General features: G+C 42.3%; 1 protein-coding gene across 1 annotated transcript in view; it reads right to left on the bottom strand.

Moving 5' to 3' along the window:
* Positions 1-358: 358 nt before the first annotated feature.
* ERN2 (endoplasmic reticulum to nucleus signaling 2) overlaps positions 359-18,840 on the bottom strand; it is a 211,140-nt gene continuing 192,658 nt past the window's right edge. Inside the window, exons 20-22 of the mRNA XM_085629488.1 lie at positions 14,890-15,013; positions 4,182-4,249; positions 359-3,702 (exon numbers count right to left, since the gene is read on the bottom strand). Coding sequence (XP_085485614.1) covers positions 3,511-3,702; positions 4,182-4,249; positions 14,890-15,013 — 384 coding nt within the window. The 3' untranslated portion in view covers positions 359-3,510. The remainder of the gene's footprint in view (positions 3,703-4,181; positions 4,250-14,889; positions 15,014-18,840) is intronic.

Below are 18,840 nucleotides of genomic sequence, written 5' to 3' on the forward strand. Positions count from 1 at the left end.
AATTGAGAAAAATTCTAATTTTAAGACTTTCGGTATTCACAGAAGGCATTTAGGAGTCCTAAAGTTAGGAGTCCTAACTATACTACTACTAAACTGCGAAAAATCCTAATTTTAAGACTTTCTGTATTCACAGAAGGCATTTTAGGAGTCCTTAAGTTAGGACTCCTAACTTCTGTGAATACCGAAATGAGTAAGTGCCTTCTGTGAATACCAAAATGAGTAAGTTCCTTCTGTGAATACCAAAATGGTAGTAAGTTTAGGATTTTGTCTTAAGTTAGTTCTGTGAATCGGGCCCATCATGTGTCGGTCCGTGACAGACATTTGTTTCCTGTAGAAGTGCCACAACTTGATTCTTGTCTTTTTTGGTGGTAACAATATTAGCACACTATTAAAAAGTCTGTATGTTGTCAAAAAACGATAAATTAGGAAGGGGGGTTCCGGATCAAGTTGAAAGAATTAGAAAAAAAAGGAACTGATGTTAGCACGCAGGAGTGGTGCTTATATACATCTCTGCTGTCATTTCTGGGGCGGTATGGAGCCAATGCGGAGCAGCACCATAATGGAAGGTTTTAAGCAAAAACAGCTGTACAAGTTCAACAAGAGATACCTGAATAGTGATTTGGGATTTCTCCACCCAGGATTACTGATTCTGCAGGTATTAGTAATTACGGAATGTGGAATTACCTTAATATTTAGAGTCAGACCCTAAATGTGTCAGATTGGAATTAGTTCACTTGATACTCAGAGTAATTCTCAATTTGTGGGTCATTTACCACTTGAAAATTTAAACAGATTTGAGTTGGAGAAAGTTCCTGCTGGGAATCACCGGGAGTGCAATGTTAGCATATCTCTTGTAATGTCAATTTGGAAGGTAACTCCTCTTAGTGGCCTATTCGGGGATGCCTCCCTACTTTAAATGAAGGTCTTACAGCAAATTACATCAGATTTGAATCCAGTAGGATCAAATGCAAATTATGAAAAAATGCTAATTTATTTTCAAATGGACATTATATCAACTCATTTGGTAAAATTAACAATTGTTTGAGCCATTAACTTACTTTGAACTATTTACCTGAATGACATTTATTTCAAACCAAACTAAATAGGTACTTCTGAAATTACTGAAGGAATGGTGGGGAGTGACACAAGCGAGTGAGGGAAATGAGTGGAGGGGGTTGCAGGATCTAGGGACAGAGGGGAAGATAGGAAGTGTCTAGAAAATTGGTGAAATGGCTCAAGGTATGGGGATAATGTGTTCTTGGACAGGATTCTGACAAGGGTTTATTTAAAATGAAAGGAGATTTCTTGCTGTGAATTATACTTGGCTTTTCCACCTGTGGTCTGCTCCCTTTCTGATCAACTATAGCCTATGATTGGATCACATTTTGATTTCTGAAATAATATAATGCTAAACGCTTTTCAAGCAGCTCTCGGGGTGTATAGTTTGATTTGTTTGGAATTTTAAACTTTTTTTTTTTTAATAAATCAAAAATCACACCCACCTACACACAAAGGATTGCAATACTAGTGCTTCCAAACACTATAAGATTTGTGGCACTCTCTTTATGCTGCCTGCATCCTCTACTACAGAACCATGTCTAAAAGTGTAGGGGCTCTGGGCCCCATTCACGTGAGGTCTCTACGGCCTCCTGTGCAGGATCCGAGGCCCATATCTGTAAAAATGGGCAGGTCCCTTCCTGCCAGCCCCTGGTTTCCACTGCAGACCAGAACCTAGGGATATCATTCCACTGACCCCCATTTCTACACCAGATCAAGCACCAGATCAAGCCAGAGGCTACTAACATTATTCAAATTACCCACTCATCATCTCTATGTCAGGGCATTCCATGACATCCCCGCCCCAAATTTCAACAGCTGGCCTAGCCATGGGCTAGTGAAACCCTACTGTCAGGCATAGCCCGGTGATATCATTCTAATGAACTTTGCCCAATCGCTACAACTGGCAATGGCCTCATGAAATTATTCCTTTGACCCTGTCCCATCTCAGGGGCAAACCAGGACCTTGCGACATTGTTCCAATAAACCTCTCATCTCTACAGATGGGCAGGCAGGGCCTTGGGGTATCATTCCAATGGCCACCCTCCATCTCTACAGTAGGACAAGCCAGCCTCTTATGATATTGTTCCAATGACCCCCCATTATTACGACAAGGCTTCATGACAGTCCCACTACCCTCCCCCATTTCTACCTTGGGGCCTTATGATATTGTTCCAAAAAAATTCACATCACTGCAGCTGAGGCAGATAGGCCAGCAACACCCATCTCTGTGATAGGGCAGGATTCGAGAGTACCTTTTAATTTAATGCCTGGTCTCTACTGCAGAGCAGGGTCTGCAAACATCATCCATATTATCTTCCCCCATGCCTGTCTCTAAGGTAGGGAAGGCCTACAGACTACCATGCCAAAAATTTGCCAATCTCTTATGCTGGGTAGAACCGTGAGATATTATTTCAGTGATCTTTCATCTCTTACACCCCCATCTCTATGACAGGGCAGAATCCCTGAATATTACTGGAATTAATTCCTCATTTCTATGGCAGGACAGAACTTGGAATAAGATTCCAGTGAGCCTAGGCACATGTCTATGACCCAGTGGGGACCTGGAATACCTTTTCTATCGCATCCTCCCCATTTCTGCAAGACAATACATTTTAACGCTACCCCGTTTCTGTGGCAGAGTGGGACATCGGATACCCTTTAAGCAAGCCCTTGGTCTCTATTCTTGTGAAGGTCCAGGTCTCTAGATACCCTTTTACAGTAAAGTATCCAATTTAACATTAGGTAGCAGAAAAGCAGCTTTCCTAGGTTCCATTCATGTGCAAACTCATTGATTTGTAGTGCAAGAATAGAACTTTCTTGTCTGACACGAGTGCAGAATTCATTGCCATGTAGCAGTAACAGTTTTATATATACAGTCAGACCTCCTACATCTCTGGTGCTGAGCCTGTGTCTCTCACCTTTATAGATGAGAACCAGGACTCCTCATTCCTAGTGCAAAAGCCATGACTTCTCCATCTACAGTATTACACCAGGTCTTTCCCTCCTCTAGTGCAGACACTGTTCTTCTTTGTCTTTGGTGCTCTACCATTTCACTTCTATTTTTAGCACTGAGCTAGGTCTTTGCATCTCTGATGAAGGGGCACATCTTTTCCATCTTTAGAGCAGGGACCAAATCCATCTCAGGTGCAGTTCCAAATCCTCCACTGTACACACTCCATATCTCTAGGCTTCAGTCCATGGTCAGGTTCTCTGGATCTTACCACTCAGCAGTTTTCACATTGTCTGGTGAATGGTCAGATCTACTGACCATATAGCTTCGAAGTTTCCACAGTCTCTAGTTACTGGGAGATCTCCAAATGCTGTTGCTGTGCTGTGTAGAGCAGTCACAGGGTCCCGCTGCTGTGCGTCCTTTCCGGACCATATAGCAGGGCCAGTACCATTTCCATTGGCATGTGACCTCTACCAGCTTCCCAGCTTCCCTATGGATGTTCATCTGCTTGGCTGCCTTGTGTCTTGGTAGTAATAGGAGTGGAAAATCCTCTCTGTGGCACAGATCCTCATCGCCTTGTATGTGTGCAGAATTAAATGTGGAAAGCGGGAGGTAAAATACTGGATGAACTGTTCCGGCAGCTCTCCTAGAGTCTCTTGCACATCTGGCGGAAGTTCCTGGTAGTGATGTTTCTGAGCAACAAAGACAATGAAAAGGTGTTAGTATCAGTGTAGAAACAAAGGGCCTGATTTAGATTGTGGCGGCTGAATTACTCCGTCACAACGGTGATGGATATCCCGTCCGCCGAAATATAAATCCCATAGGATATAATGGGATTTATATTTTGGCGGGCAGGATATCTGTCACCGTTATGAAGGAGTAACACTTCCGCCAAGATCTAAATCTGGCCCAAGGTCTTCACCAATGGAGCATACCAAGGGATGCAAAGAGGTGATGGGGATCCACTCACACCATTAGAGATGATTAAATAGAGACATTCTTGGGGTAATGGAAAGGAAGTGATAGATGCATTGTTCTGACAGCTGTAAGGGCACACATACAAGAGAGTCCTTATGGGAGAGAGTTCAGTGAGAAAGGAGAAGAGTAATTCCTTCTATAGGAATATGACACGAGAAACATGGAGTAAAACCACTGGAAAAGTAAAACGTACCTTATTCCTCATGGCTCTGAGAAGGTCTCGGACAGAGTTCCCTCTGTAAGATCGAAATCTTCTTAGGTCTAAAATCATTAAAACAAATAATTGTAAGTAAATTGTGAAATGTCCTCCTCAGACAGTTTTCTCATTGCACAAATCACAAATACGTAGATCTGAGGCTCAGAAAACAGGTACAGAAACTGAAGTGTCAAGTCTGCTTGTACCATCCTCTCGGTTTCTGTTCCACAACAGTTGGAACCTTTTTTCAGCACTACTCCCCTCAATTGTCAACTCTGTTGACCTGAATGACTTTCCACTCCTCACACATACTTTTCACACTTTCTTTACACTACCTCTCTCTATGTTATGGTTAGTGTTCAATTCAAGTCAAAAACTTTATTTGGCAAGTAAAAACTGCCATACAAGTACATACAAATAAAAGCAATTCAAGCATATATCACGATAACATCCTTTAAGATGTCATCACATAACAATCCTGTACCCTCAACATAATCTAGCACAATACATTTCCTTAGGTGGATAGCTTTTAAAATAAATAGGACACACTTAAACACACAAATTGATGGTTTAGTGCAAGCAGAAATGTCAGTGCATCATTAAAACTTCTAGTATTCTGCTTAATAAAAAGAGGTTTCAAATATTGACATTGCAGCTCATTATAAAACTTACAAAATAAAATAAAGTGCTCTGTGCTTTGCTTACTCATTCCATCACAGGGACATGGTGTTTCATCAGGGGTATTGACATTCATCTTCGGAAATGCAACCAATTGGTGCATCATACTACTTCTAAATCTAGTTAGGACATACCGGTGTTGGATGTTTTAAACACATCAAATACTCCTGACACCCCTCCCTCCTCCCTTCCCACCAAGGACATGTACATAGCAACCATTGTCTTCTTTGACTCTACACGAAGTCTAGCTTCAGACCTATACAGACAGACAGCAGCTTTAATGTGACTCTTAGTTAATGCTAATACCTGTGCTGGCTCTTCCCCCACTGTCAAATGGAACACAGACTTAAACGTGGACACTATATAGGCCAGCCATGCAATGCGAAAGGCATAACTACATTTTAGACAATCAAGTATAATCAGTTTGGTAAAGCTAGTTTGTTCTTTCATCCAGATGGATAACCAGAGCAACAATGGTTACATTAACAGAAGATCCTCCAGGTAAAACCTGCACCTCTTTATGCACAATTAGGGATGGCGCTGATGCAGGCAAACACAACAGCCGTTTTAAAAGGGTGTTTTAGTCGATTTGAAGAGATTTGTTTGAGTGTACCCCCAAAGACCAACTACAAATGTAGCAGCAGGTAATATTTAAGCCTTGTAAATCTCAATTGTTTCTTTAATGGGCCGCTGACCCAGTTTAGATGGAAAATTAAATATCCCCTCACAATTCCTGCTCATTATCAGTTTTACCATTTGTAATCTGTTGCGCCCATATGCCATTACTGTATACTGGACCACAAGATAGCAAAATGCATTCACACTGTTGATTAGGGAGCCTTCGATACAGAAGGGCCTACATTCATTTGGTTGTTTCTGCATATCACTGTAAAAGTCTTTGATTTGTTGATTATATTTTTTTGGATGCCATATACTTCCCGAAGGCTACCATAAATTTCTGCAATCCATTGGGATACTAATAAGGCATCATCGGTGTATAACAATACCAGAATAGTCAGGGTTGACCATAGGATAGAATGATTAACTAGGTCAAACGTACTGCTAAGATCTACAAAGTAGAGGTACAGAGACCCCGGCTTGGCACAGGTATATTTCCCTATTAACAGGTCTAAATGGATGCATTGTTCCGTTGTTCCCCTCCTGAAGCCATATTGGGCTGGGGAAAGAATAGAATTTTCCCAAGCCAATTCATCCAGCCTCTCTAACAAACCCTGCTCATCAATTTTACATGGAAGGGAAATGGGCAAGTAGTATTTAGGATCTGATTTGTCAGCTTTTTTTAAAATGGGGATGATTATTGACACAGACCAGAACTGGGGAATTATACTTTCGGCTGCTGCGTTGAAAACCCTAGGGCCCCAGGACCCCATCCAGTCCTGGGGCCCTTCCACTAGTGCTAGAATTAATAGCACAAATAACTTCATCACTAGAAATGCTATCAATAAAAATGTTGGAGAAATTTTCCACTCATGCATTGCAGGCTACAAAAGAATAAAGTTCTGGGATCTTATCATATTTCAGGAAGGGGGTATTAATCATATTCCAAAACAGCTTACTATCCTTTGTCTTGGCAGCTCGTCTCAAATTGGACCATGCCTCTTCTTGTAAACACCTTTTCCTCTCGGCAAGTGCTTGCTTGTAGTTATTGCGGAGAGTCTTGATTAACACGGTATCTCTACGTGAGTGATGTAAAGCCTCTTTCAGCTGTTGAGCGGTTCGAGTACATTGCGGATCGAACCATCCCCCACGTTTGGCTGGTGCGTTTCTGGAGCTTCTTGTCAGGAGGATATTAAAACAACTGAGGATGCTTTTAAAACTATTAAGCATATGTTCCTAGGTTACCACCTCCCCCAGGGCAATAGCTAACCTCAGTTAAATTCCTCTTGACAATTTTCTCTAGAAAGCTGTTAGGTTTCACTCTTGCCCATTTAACACGGACCCCATTTGGCCTAGCTGGAGTGACTTCAGTAGCTGTTATCGAGTCGACTTCCTTTTGCCCCAAAACGAAAAAGGTATTAAAATTGGGTTATGGTCGCTAAGTATAGATGGAATAATACAAGGGGTACCAAATGTATTTCAGGCGGCCATAGACACCAGCACATAATCAATTACAGTGCAAGCAGCTCTACCAGTAAAAGAGGGGATCCATACCCCATTCCATCCACTTATACTATCAAACATAAGCAGATCCCTGTGTGGAGATATATATATACATAATGTACATTACGTTTTTCCACAATTTTGTATATATGATTTGGACATCATCGCATTTGCAATGTGACTCTGTTTACTTCATTCTGTAATTTCATGCAAAGTAATGTGGTTGGATCCCGGTGTTTTGCACACTTGCACTCACTGCCGCCATATGAATGCTCATTGTGCTTATTGCGTTTCTTGTACAATTATGTAGATATGATTTGCGCATGCATTCTAGTTTATTTAGTATATTCCATGCTAAGTAATATCCATTTTTACCATTACATCATGGCCGCCATGAACTAGACAACTAACACAGTCCTTTCTCTATTTTCTGTAATTGTTGAAACTTTATCAGTTACCGCTGTTGATGTACACTTTACACGTGATCAAGGCTGTTTACAGTCGAAACGCGTTGTGTAATAAACTTGGACTATAGACTGGTGTCTTGCCTTTTGTCCTGAGAACATACGTCATGAGCACTAGAGCAGCAACATGCTCCTAAAGAGCCTTTTTGGTATACAGTCCACCAGTACAACAATGACTTTAAGCAGTTCGATGTGCCATGAATGCCTGATGCATTTCGAAGTGTCCCCACTTTGGCAATTGAAGGTGCATAGGACACAACCCTCATTATTTAAATGCTCCAATGCATGCCCTGAATGGGACGCTCTGTCGCAACTAGCAGAGCATTATGGGTCTTGCAGTGTCCTTTATCTCCAAATGGAGCGCGCAATGGTGCTGCTGTGACATTGAATGCCCCCAGACCACACAGTGCCGCAACGTAAATATATAGAATAGACTATGGAAGAAGTTGCCCAGCATTCAACTGATTGAATAACACTTTGAAGATGGAGCTAAAGGAGAAACTGTGATATTGGAATTCCTTACAGTTCGACTTATTTCTATGAGCAGGGCTCTAATCACAGACACCCTTCTGTCAATAAAAAGTGCGGCGATAGTGGTGGAAGTTGAGATCTTTATTAGTCACTGCTGGAGTAAGTACCTGTTTCCGCCATGTGGGCGTACTCAACAGATATGGTGTCGGAATCGTCACTTCTTAAGTCCTGTTGTGTGTAACACTACTTTCACCAAGCCCTCTAGTTCTTAATCTATGTGTGTCATAAATATGGCACGTCCATTAAATCATGCTGTTAGAGTCAAACATTTGTCTTCGAGTTCACACTTTCACACTAATACTTTATTATCTGTAGGTTCAATGTCCCAACAGTATGTTTCAATATTTTTCTGTGTCATTAAGTCAACAAGATGCGCACAAAACCGAAATTACAATTTATAGAGGTTTGTCACTTCTACAAATATATACAATTAGATACTTCAAGCACCTCATACTCTCTATTAGTACAACATTCAAGGCAGGAGAACCCGGGGAAGTGAAAGGGGTGGACGCAATGGGACCAATGATAAGACAGCTCAAACTTCCTTAATGGAGCTTAGCCAGCCTTGTAACAGTAACTTGTCGCACCCAAATCAAGCCCATAGTGCGGAGGGATCTTCACTGACCTGTCTAGCAAGCATTGTTAAGTATCCTGCTCGACAGTTCCAGCCGCTTTAAAATGTTTTGCACCTCGCTCATAGCAGTCTAGATTTCGTAGCCTCCACACCTCAGTCTCACCTAAAGACCCCTACTTCAGACATGTCTTACCAAGCATATTAGTCTTTAGTTGTTGTATCTCAGGTGTAATGCTAGGTGTAAGAATACCTTTGTATTTCAAACTGCAAATTTCCCTTTCATGTCCCTGCTTAAGGACCAAGCCCTGATGCGGACAGTGAATCAAGGGCGTAATAGTAAAGGCCTTTGGTCTTGGTGAGTCACTAGAAATACTGTGAGCCTTAGTTATGCCTTCTGCACGAGGACACCAGGACTCGTATCTGTCAGCAGATGCTTTGAGTTTTCTTCTATGAGGACGACGGACATCAATCATCAATGAGATGTCCCATTACGACAATAAGCCCATCCACGGAGCCTAGATCTGAACCTCAGCCTAGCATTAAGAGTCCTCCACATAGTACCTGAGACTTAGGATTGAGTTGGCCTAGGCTTTTCTGCATCACACCTGGTGAGACAGCAATTATGCAGTAATTTGTATCAATGTGATGTCATCACCACAGGGTGCTCTTTGTGATCCCCAAAGAAGCCAAGAAGTCTTGACAGACTTCCACTTTATGATCAATTCATAAGCATTTGTATAGTGCAGCACGGTCACCCCTAGGTGTTTATAGGCGCCGTGGATGCGACATCAGAATAAAGGTCAGAAACAAGCCAAAACAGGCAAAATAAAGGTCAGAAAGAGGCAAAGTAAAGGTCAGAGATGAGTAGATGAGCCGAATCAATATCAGAGATGAGCAGAAAGAGGAAAAATAAAGGGCAGACACTAGCAGAAAGAGGCAAAATAACGGGCAAGACGAGTAGAAAGAGGAAAAATAGAGGGCAGGAGCGAGCAGAGAAGAGGCAGGAAAATGAGCAGATAATGAACAGAGGACGCACAAAGCCGAAGGCAGCAGAGGGTAGTGGACTGCAGGCAAGTTGGAAAGGAGGACCATCACAGGGGGAGCTGGCACTAGGACTTTGCAGCTCATAGATGGATTAACGGAGGGGATTTAGTGTCGACGGTGTAGAGGCACTTAAAAGGGCCAGGAATTATTTTTAAGAGATCCCCACACAGGATCTTGAAGGAACACTGCCCAGGTATCTCCCCAATGCGGAGTTGCGCCGGTATCACCCTGTGATCCGTCCTTTCAGACCACAATCATGGAACAAGTAAGGTTGTTGCATTACCTGCCCCAGCCCTTCTACCTAGTAAAGTGCTGCTAAAAGCGCATTAGAGCCAATGCAGGTTTACCTATAGAGTCTAGCCTCATGTTGCATGCTCAGCGCCGCACTTCTTGTGGACCCAGTAAACTTGCTGCAGAAAACAAAGATGGGTGAGTGTATTCTGATCTCCAATGTGCACAATGCACCTCAGAATGACACCACTTGCCAGCGCGTTACTACCAGAAGATTCAGCTGAGCAGCAGGAGCATGCAGGACGGACATGGGACAACCATCTGTTGCTGCAGCTGTTCTGTAGGTTAATAGGCAGCTTTTGTGAGACCCTAGATACCTACTTAGGGCCACTGTGTTTCTTGCCCTTTCTGCTCGGCAGTAGGACACTGATGCTCCCAGGACTTCACCTGCAATTCTGTCTCTGTGAATAGGAACAGAAGACTGCAAGCCACTGGGCTAGTGCATCACAAAAGAGGTTTTGGGATATAATGATATTCACGACAGTTCAGGCAGATCTTCCTCTCCTGCTGGTGTGTGTGTGTGTAGCACTGCCATCCCAGTCTTGCCACCACTGCAATCCATGTATGTAATTGGCATTCAGTGAATGTTGGGCTTCAAAGTTGTCAAGGGGTGTTTCATTGAGCCAAGTTTGAACTGCTTATTGTTTGTTGTTCTTGGCAAAGAACAGGAATTCTCCCTTGGTTGGGTTAAACTTCACATAGGCACTGGACATCCAGGTCTGGACGATGTACAGGCAGTGTACGAGAAGCTGGAAGTTTGAAGCAGAGGAAACTTTCAAGTATAGTTGTGTATCATCGGTGTACTGGTGAATCTTGATCTTGTTACTTGTGAGTGGAGCACCAAGCAGCTCCATGTAGAAGCTGAAGATAACAGAGGACATTTTGGAACCTATTTGGGACTCTTCAGGTGATAGGGACCATTTGGGACAGGGGGTGTCCATATGAACAAACTGGAGTGAGCTGGAAAGGTAGGACAAGAGCCAGTGGACATTGCCAGCGTTCCCATTCAAGATTCTGGGATGCGTGCGAGGGTGGGATGGTAGACCGTGGCGACGACAGCTGAGAGGTGCAGCGATATTAGGAAGCACGGGCGCCTTCACCTGTGGTTAGGAGAGCATTGTAACTGCGCCAGGACACCTTCGGGTATTAGTGCGCTTTATAAGCTCCTAAATAAATAAATAAATAAATGTGCAAGGCAGCAGTGTCTTTGCTGCAGTGTGATCTGAATTCAGACTGGCAGTCGTGAAGGAAGTGGTTAGCATTTATGCAATCTTCAACACTGATTGCTTTTTCAATGATCTTGGCAATCAGTGTTATGTGAGCGATGGGTCAGTAGCTGGTGAGTTCATCAGGGACTAGTGTAGTTTTTTTTAGGCATAAAGGATCTGGTCTGTTTTCAGAGCTTCTGGGGAGATGCCTTGAGTGAGGGAGGCATTGACAATGGTGAGTAGGGGCGAGAGAGCGTCCCCAGAGTGAGCTTTGAAGGTTCAAGAGTAAGACATCATCTTCATAATAAGTGACTTTGAGGCAGTGGAGTATGTCAGCAAGATCTTCAAGAGATAAAGCATTGAAGGATTCCCATTGCTTGACTCTACAGGGTGGAGTGGGCATAGAAACTAAAGCTGGCTTGGTGTGGTCGGTGTGCTGTTGGACGTTATGTATTTTTTCACAGACACATACAACAAAGGAACTTCAGCTCCATATTGGCACTTTGCCTCAAAATCCCAGCGTACAAGAAAGAAATCATGGGTGGTGCATCTTTCTCCGTTCAAGCAGCCAAACTATGGAATTCACTACACTCAAACATAAGATCTACGGATAACTAGCTTATTTCCGAAGACTACTTCAGAGTTCACTCTTTCCTACATGAACACCATACTCAAAACACAAATGTACAGCACATGCCTGTGTAAGTAAACATGTATACTTTGATTACATGTATGTATTTAGATATGTGCATTTCTTTTTACAATTATATCTACTATTTATGGCTTAAAAATTATATAGATGTTCTTATAGGTCAGCTTATCAAAAATTTATATTACGTATGGTTAAAATGTATATATATTATTGTATGCTTAACATGCATATAGGTCACTGCATAGTTTACATATAAGTTATTTGATTATAGGCGTATAGGTCTCAGTTTTGCTTTATTATTTCTATCACCATGGGTAAATATGATCATAACAATTGTATTTATAAGTGCTTCACTATTGAAATATTGAGGAAAATATAAAATAAAAATAAATACATCTAAATAAATAAATAAATCCAACAAAATAAACCTTAACATTTCCAAAAGGAATACATAAATAAATTTGCTTTATGTACAGCAGCACTTGAAAGTCAGAGTTTCTATTTATCCATACATGTACATATGGGACTTTATAAATATAACTTTATTTCTCTTTATTAGTTTCCATATAAATGTAAACCTTCCTATGTAGTTATGCATCTATATATTTATTACTTTACTACTTATGTAGAAAAATTCAAATATATAAATATAAAACCTTCTACTCTCCCCAATTCACTACTCTATGTCTCAATATATCATCTGCCGCCACTCTCTGACTTATCCCAAACCTCGTTGTACAACTATGATCTTCTAAATAACACTTTCTAGAACTCTTTCTTCCTCAATCCCTCCTTTATCCTATTCATTCCAACTAATATACTCACATGTCCACTGCTCGAATTAACAACTTAAATTTCCTTATACTAATTGACTACTAATCCACTTTGGTTACGGAGTAGCGTGCTACTCGCCGAAAAACGCTTCAATGTCTAATCAGGGGTAGTAAGCGCTATATGAATACAATTACAACTGTTTTCCAAAAAAAAGTGTTGACCTTGTTTAGAAAGGTCATGGCATCAAATGTGGAGGTGATAGGATGAGATGAGCTCAAACATTAAGTTGTCTATGAAGATTAAGGATCTGAAGTTTGGTCTTCTCTTTTGGGTTTACCTCAGTTTGTTGGCAGGATCATGACCAGAGAAATGAGGATGCAAACGAGGTTGGTTCAGTCCAAAGGTGTGGTTTGTACTGGCTTATTGATGATGTTTAGAAGGCAAGGTCGAGAATTTAGCCTTTTGAGTGTCATCAGTACAGTGCTTGTTTTAGAAATGTCATGTTGGCTTCTCCACAGAGTAGAGTGCACCTTGTCTGCCTAGAGTGCAGGACCTTGAAGACCTACGAATGCCAGCAAGCCCTCCTCCCTTCTTATGTGTCCAATCCACGCGATGGATGCAGTAGAGATGGATGCAGTAGCCTGTGTGAGGAAAGACGTCTAGGATGTGCCAGAATGTAGGGGTGATGCATGTTTCCGTGATGAGAGGGTGTCAAGCTTGTGATAGGTGACTGGCTCACTTGGGATCCCTTCACTTTTGACCCTGACTTATGATGATCTCACAGCTATATCCAGAACACACTGATATTTTCTGATCTAACCCCCACTGACCATAGTTCAGGGTTGCTGTCTTGCTCAAAGCTGCCAATGCACCGACACGTGCAGGACTAAGCTGACAGAACGGAGAATGATCCAATTTACATTGTGGTGCCAGGATTGAGGACAGAATAAGTTCCTTTATTAGGCCCTGCCTTGAATCGCAATGCATGTAAGGAGTACATCAGGATATCAGCTCGATCTGGGATGAGTTTGAATCCAGGGCAATTGCATCCTGCACTTTGCTCTCCAGTCACGTGCCCTGTCCAAAGGCTGATTCAATCAGCAGTAAAGTTTCATTAACACTGACAAATCAAAAACACTGAAATGAAGCTGATAAATCGCAGTTTAAAGTAGCCGCGGATCTAAACATCCAAAATGACAGACTGTCGTGTCGTAGCTACATATATGTAGTACTTCATAACCCTGAAATACGTTGCTGTTTCTGGAATTTTCATCTGTTTTCTTGCCTGTTGTGCATAGGTGGTCTTCTGGTTTTTAAATTTCAGTTAAGGCACCTTTTTGTGGGAACATAATATTTGTTCTGTGATCATCAAACCACGGAATTCGGCTGGTGTTGAGTAGCTGTCTTGCTCAATCACACATGATCATTTTTCATCACATGAAGGCCCTCCTCTCCCCTTTAAGGTAAATGCTTCTGCATGGAGATGGTAGGTCAGTTATGGTTGGGGATTTCCAATAAGCTAAGAGGTGATTACGAAGGGTCTTCAGTCCTGATCTCTTTAATGGAACTGCGCACGATGGGGCTGACGTAAAGCTGGGCTGTAGCTCTATATCTACAGGTTCGTGGAGTATGTGGCGGGATTCTTTGCTTCACTACCCAATGGCACAGGTAATTCACCTTCGGATTTTCCACTGGCAGATGATCATCCAACAGACTTACCACTTCTTCCGTACATTGCCGGATTTACAGCAACCATTCAACTCTAAAATCAGCCACTGTCTCTAATATGTAGAGTGTACATTTGCTGCAGTCTAATTAGCCAAGTAGAGCAGGGCCAAATAAACACTTTTTCTTGTTTACCATTACAGATGTACTGCCATGCATGGGGAATTTCCTTGCCAAAAAATAATTGTCATCATATGTTACGTGGTTGGTAAAGCTCCTGAATTCTCAGCATCTCCTCAGGTTTGATTGGCGTGTTTGTCATTTTAGTGCTGAAGTATGTTTTGCCCAAGTTACTTCATAGCCCCTGAAGAGCTTTAGCATTTCCTATGTAATCCAGTAGCTTGCCATTTATTGCATTAGTTTCAGGAATTAATTTCATAAATCCAAATTGAAGCACACCCTTGTACCTAATTATTGCTTTATCATTGCCTCCTTCCTTTTCCGCTATTCCTCTATCTATAGCTCCTTCTCCATTCCTCTTCTTTCTATTTCTCTTCTTTCTCCACCTTATTTTTTCACTTCAGGTTTTTCATTATCCTCTCTTTCGTATGTCTTTATCGCCTCTTATCTGTCAGTTCTCATGATCTTTTCTCCACACCTTTCTTCCCTGCCAGCTCACTCCTTGTCTAAGATATGGACTCACCTGTTTGCAGAGGTATGGATATGTGCAGCCTCCAGTTTACTCTCACCACGGAGCGGGCGTCAGACTCCAGAGCCATCATAATAGGCCCATCAGCCTGCTCCTTCTCTATTCGATCGCTGATATCCTGAAAAACAAAACAGAAGACACAAAATGGAACTCGTTCCTCATCATAACCACAAAGAATACTGCTATGTTCCCTGTCATGCGCCTCAAGTCTATCCTGATCCTGACCCTATTTCTGTCTTCTGTCCTGGAGAGACGTCCTTTGCTTCCCTGCAGCCCCAGATCCAAATTCCTGATGTTTCACTCCAGACACCCCTGTGACCACTGCCCTCATCTCCACTCAGCGTGCTCTCAGTGTGGCTCCTTGTGCTGCCCCATAATTGGTGTCCTGTCCTTCCTAGAGCCTACCACACCAAAAGCAATAACGCTGAAGAAGCGGCAGTGGTCCAAGAAAACAGTCCAGTGGGAACGACTGCATATCTTCTAAGAACACACAATCTCAAAAGACTGGCACCCTCATTGGGCACAACGTAGCATCTAAAGAAAGGAACATTCTAGAATGCCTACTATTGGTGATTGTAAAGCAATGCACAACTGTTTAATTCTTAGTGATTGTTAGAGATGTAGGACTAGATAAAAATAACAGTTTTTTCCTCTTTACACTAGATGGCCCCTTTAAAGGATGCCCATACCTCTGTTCCTTAATTGTTCTCGATTCTGCTACCACAGTCAGTCACAGTTCTTTGGTTCCTCATCTACCCTTGAACTTCAACAAGAATTAAGGAAATCTTATTTAAGTTATAGAAAAAAATAATAATCATAATGTTTAAATGAAACATTAATTGGTGTATGCTGCATACTGCCTGTAAAAAAGGAAAAACTGTTTTGAGCAACTGTAGCAAAAACAAATGGGAGAACCAGTCAGTCTTCTGATGCACACATTGCTGAAGCGTGACTGATTGATCACTTTCTGATATTATACAGGGCTTGTCCTTTAGAAAACCTGGAGTCTTATGGCCCTATCAAAAAGGATTGTGTTTGGAAGTTTAGCATTACTGAGGACGGAACCAGAAAATGAATTAAGAATCTGAATCCACTGAAGGCTGTAAAGGTTTAGCCACTGTAGTGTTAAAAATTGCATATTTCTAAGCAGAGAAGGTCACACCACTATTTAACGGAATTTGTAGTCAATGTGTTATTTTTGAGATGTGGCAGGGGGCCTAATGGTTCATACATTTACGGGAGGGAAGAGTAGGAATCACAGCAACAATTGAATGAGTTTTTACTAGATATTGAAAACAAGGTGTTCTATGACTCTTTACTCAATCATCTGGAGCACTGCAGACGTAAGATTTTATGCTGGTCTTTGTCGGGATTTATATCAGATATGGGGACTAATAATAACCTTGCGGGTTTAGCACTACTGGTTTTGAATACTCATTTTTAAAGGATACATGTTTTATACTGCTTTTTCCAATTTAGTACAACAGTGCTTTGATTGGGTGGACTGTGGACACTTATGAAGTAAACGTTTAAGTAGGGATCAGGGCCTACTGAAATTACTAAAAGTTCTCCCATATTAAATAAGGGCCAAGTTACTATTCAGTCTAGATGGAGAGTACTCAGACATTTAACTGGGTCAGCGCTGGGGTTAAAATAGATGAGTTAACCAAAATGATTATCTAGGGATAACTACTGATAAGAGGTGGTACTGGAAATGTCAAAATATCAAATACGCAAGATTCAAAATTTGAAGTTGCCCTAACTTTTATGACATTTTCCTGCACACACAATGCAGATCCCCCTCATTGTTTTGAAGGTATTCAGGGCCAAAATAAATATTATTTATGATTACAACTTTTTGGTTTACTGAGGGGAATGCAAAATGTGCTTGAAAAAATCAGAAGCAAAAATTATGAGACTGGTGCTTAAGAAATAATACCCCACATGTAGAAATTTGATGAGAAGAACCAATTACTTACCTTGCGTAGCAGTTTCTCGTAGATACTCTAACTACAGATTCCTCACCTGCAAAGCAAAATGACATAAAAGCGCTACCCCTGAATAGTGATGTCGGTGTCTTTCTTGACTCGGTCTGGGCCCTCAGACGCAGAAAAAACGACCTATTAGTGGTACCAGTGTGCAGATCTCTAAGTTGGGTCCTTTTTAGATGTAAAGAGAGAGAACATTCCAGAGAATGGTGAGACAGGAGGGCAGTGGGGAATCTGAAGATATCAATAACAGGCAGTCCGAGAGCCAATGCACCTTGGGCCTGGAGGAATGAATCATCAGCCCCTGTGGAGGCTGCTTCAGGCCAATGCGTACAGAGGACTATAAACCTTGAGAAAGTCCTGTTCTGCACAGTTTTGCTTGCTTTGCCCCAGAAAATGCCACAAAAAGCTATTGTCCACCTGATAGTCTTTGTTGCGATCGATGTAAAAACTCAGGCTCTCTTGGGGTTCAGCCAATGCAGTCCCTCCTCTTTCAGTGAATAAGGAACAAAGAAAGTTGGGAGAGTGATGGATTGGCCAATGTAAAAAGGAGTCCCAACTTCTGGTAAAAGAGGCCACCCTGGTCCTCAGCATCATTTTATATAGTAAAAAGTGGTGTAAGTCGGCTGCACCGCCAGAGCTTGGAGCTCACTCACACAAGGAGCTGAAGTAATCGTGATAAGGAAGACTTACTTTAGATTCAGAAGATATAGCGAATAACCGTGCTTCAGATCAAAGCCAGTACACATGAGGAAAGTCAGGACCAAACTGAGATCCCAATGTGGCATCACAAATGGTTTTGGAGGACACATGAGGATTAAACCATTTATAAACAACATCACAACAAGTGGTTTAAACAAAGACAACAGGTTTGGCAGATGCAAAAAAGTCAAAGGGGCTGACAAATAAACTTTAAATGTGCCACAGCAAGTTCTTGCTGGGACAGAGATAAAAAAGTAATAAAACATATAACAGTTTTGCCTGCAGTGGGTCCATGATGCAGGCTGCCCACAAGGCCACAAATTTGTCCCAGCGCCTGGTGAAATTGAACTTTTGTAACAGGATTCAGAGCATCCAAAATAACACCCACAACCTCAAAAAGAATGGTCAAACGTAGTTAGCTTCCACCGCTTAACTTCCACGCATGGAGATGGAGATTGTGCAGGCCCAGGTGCAAAACCTTGCCCTGCTGCTGCTGCAGAAGATCTTCCCAAAGTGGTGAGCTGATTGGAGAGAGCAGATGCTCATTCACAGAAGTTACTCATTCCACACAGTCCTAGAACAATCCTGAGCCACTAGAATCACTCAGGCAGTTGTTTCCGACCTTCTTCAGAACTTGGCAGGAGGCAGAGGTGGAAAGGCGTAAATGAGTTTTGTGCTCCACTCTAACTGAAATGCGCCTGCAAGAGATAGCCTTCTTGAAAACTCCAGCGTGCAAAAGTTTTGATAGTGTGGCGAAAAGATCTAGCCAGGGTTCTTCCTACTGCTGAAAGATGTGGTGTGCCACCACAGGGTGTAATTGCCCTTTCTTCATCCACCCGGTGCTGCTGACTGAGCTCCTCTGCCCTGGCGTTTAAAGATCCTGCCAGGTGGTTCATGCTCAGAGAGATGCCCTGACACTCTAGTCAATTCCAGAACAGTAGAGCCTCTTGGCACTGAACCCAGGACCCTGCCCCGCTCTGGTTGTTTCAGTACCCGATAATGGTGGTATTGTCCATGAGAACCTGTACTAGCCTCCCATTGTTGGACAAAAGGAGGGCCTGAAACTTCAACAGATTGATGTGAGAAGGCAAGTCTCTGCCGGAGACCAGACTCAGCTGATCTCCACCTCTCCCAGATGGAGAGGAGTGACGCATCTATCACCACTAATGAGATTTGGGCCGGGAAGGGAGAGAGGACTGCCGCTGACCCAACCGTGATTCATTAGCCCCCACTGCAGAACATTTGCAGTTCTCCC

This window comes from Triturus cristatus, chromosome 10 (genome assembly GCF_964204655.1).
Source record: "Triturus cristatus chromosome 10, aTriCri1.1, whole genome shotgun sequence".
NCBI lineage: Eukaryota > Metazoa > Chordata > Amphibia > Caudata > Salamandridae > Triturus > Triturus cristatus.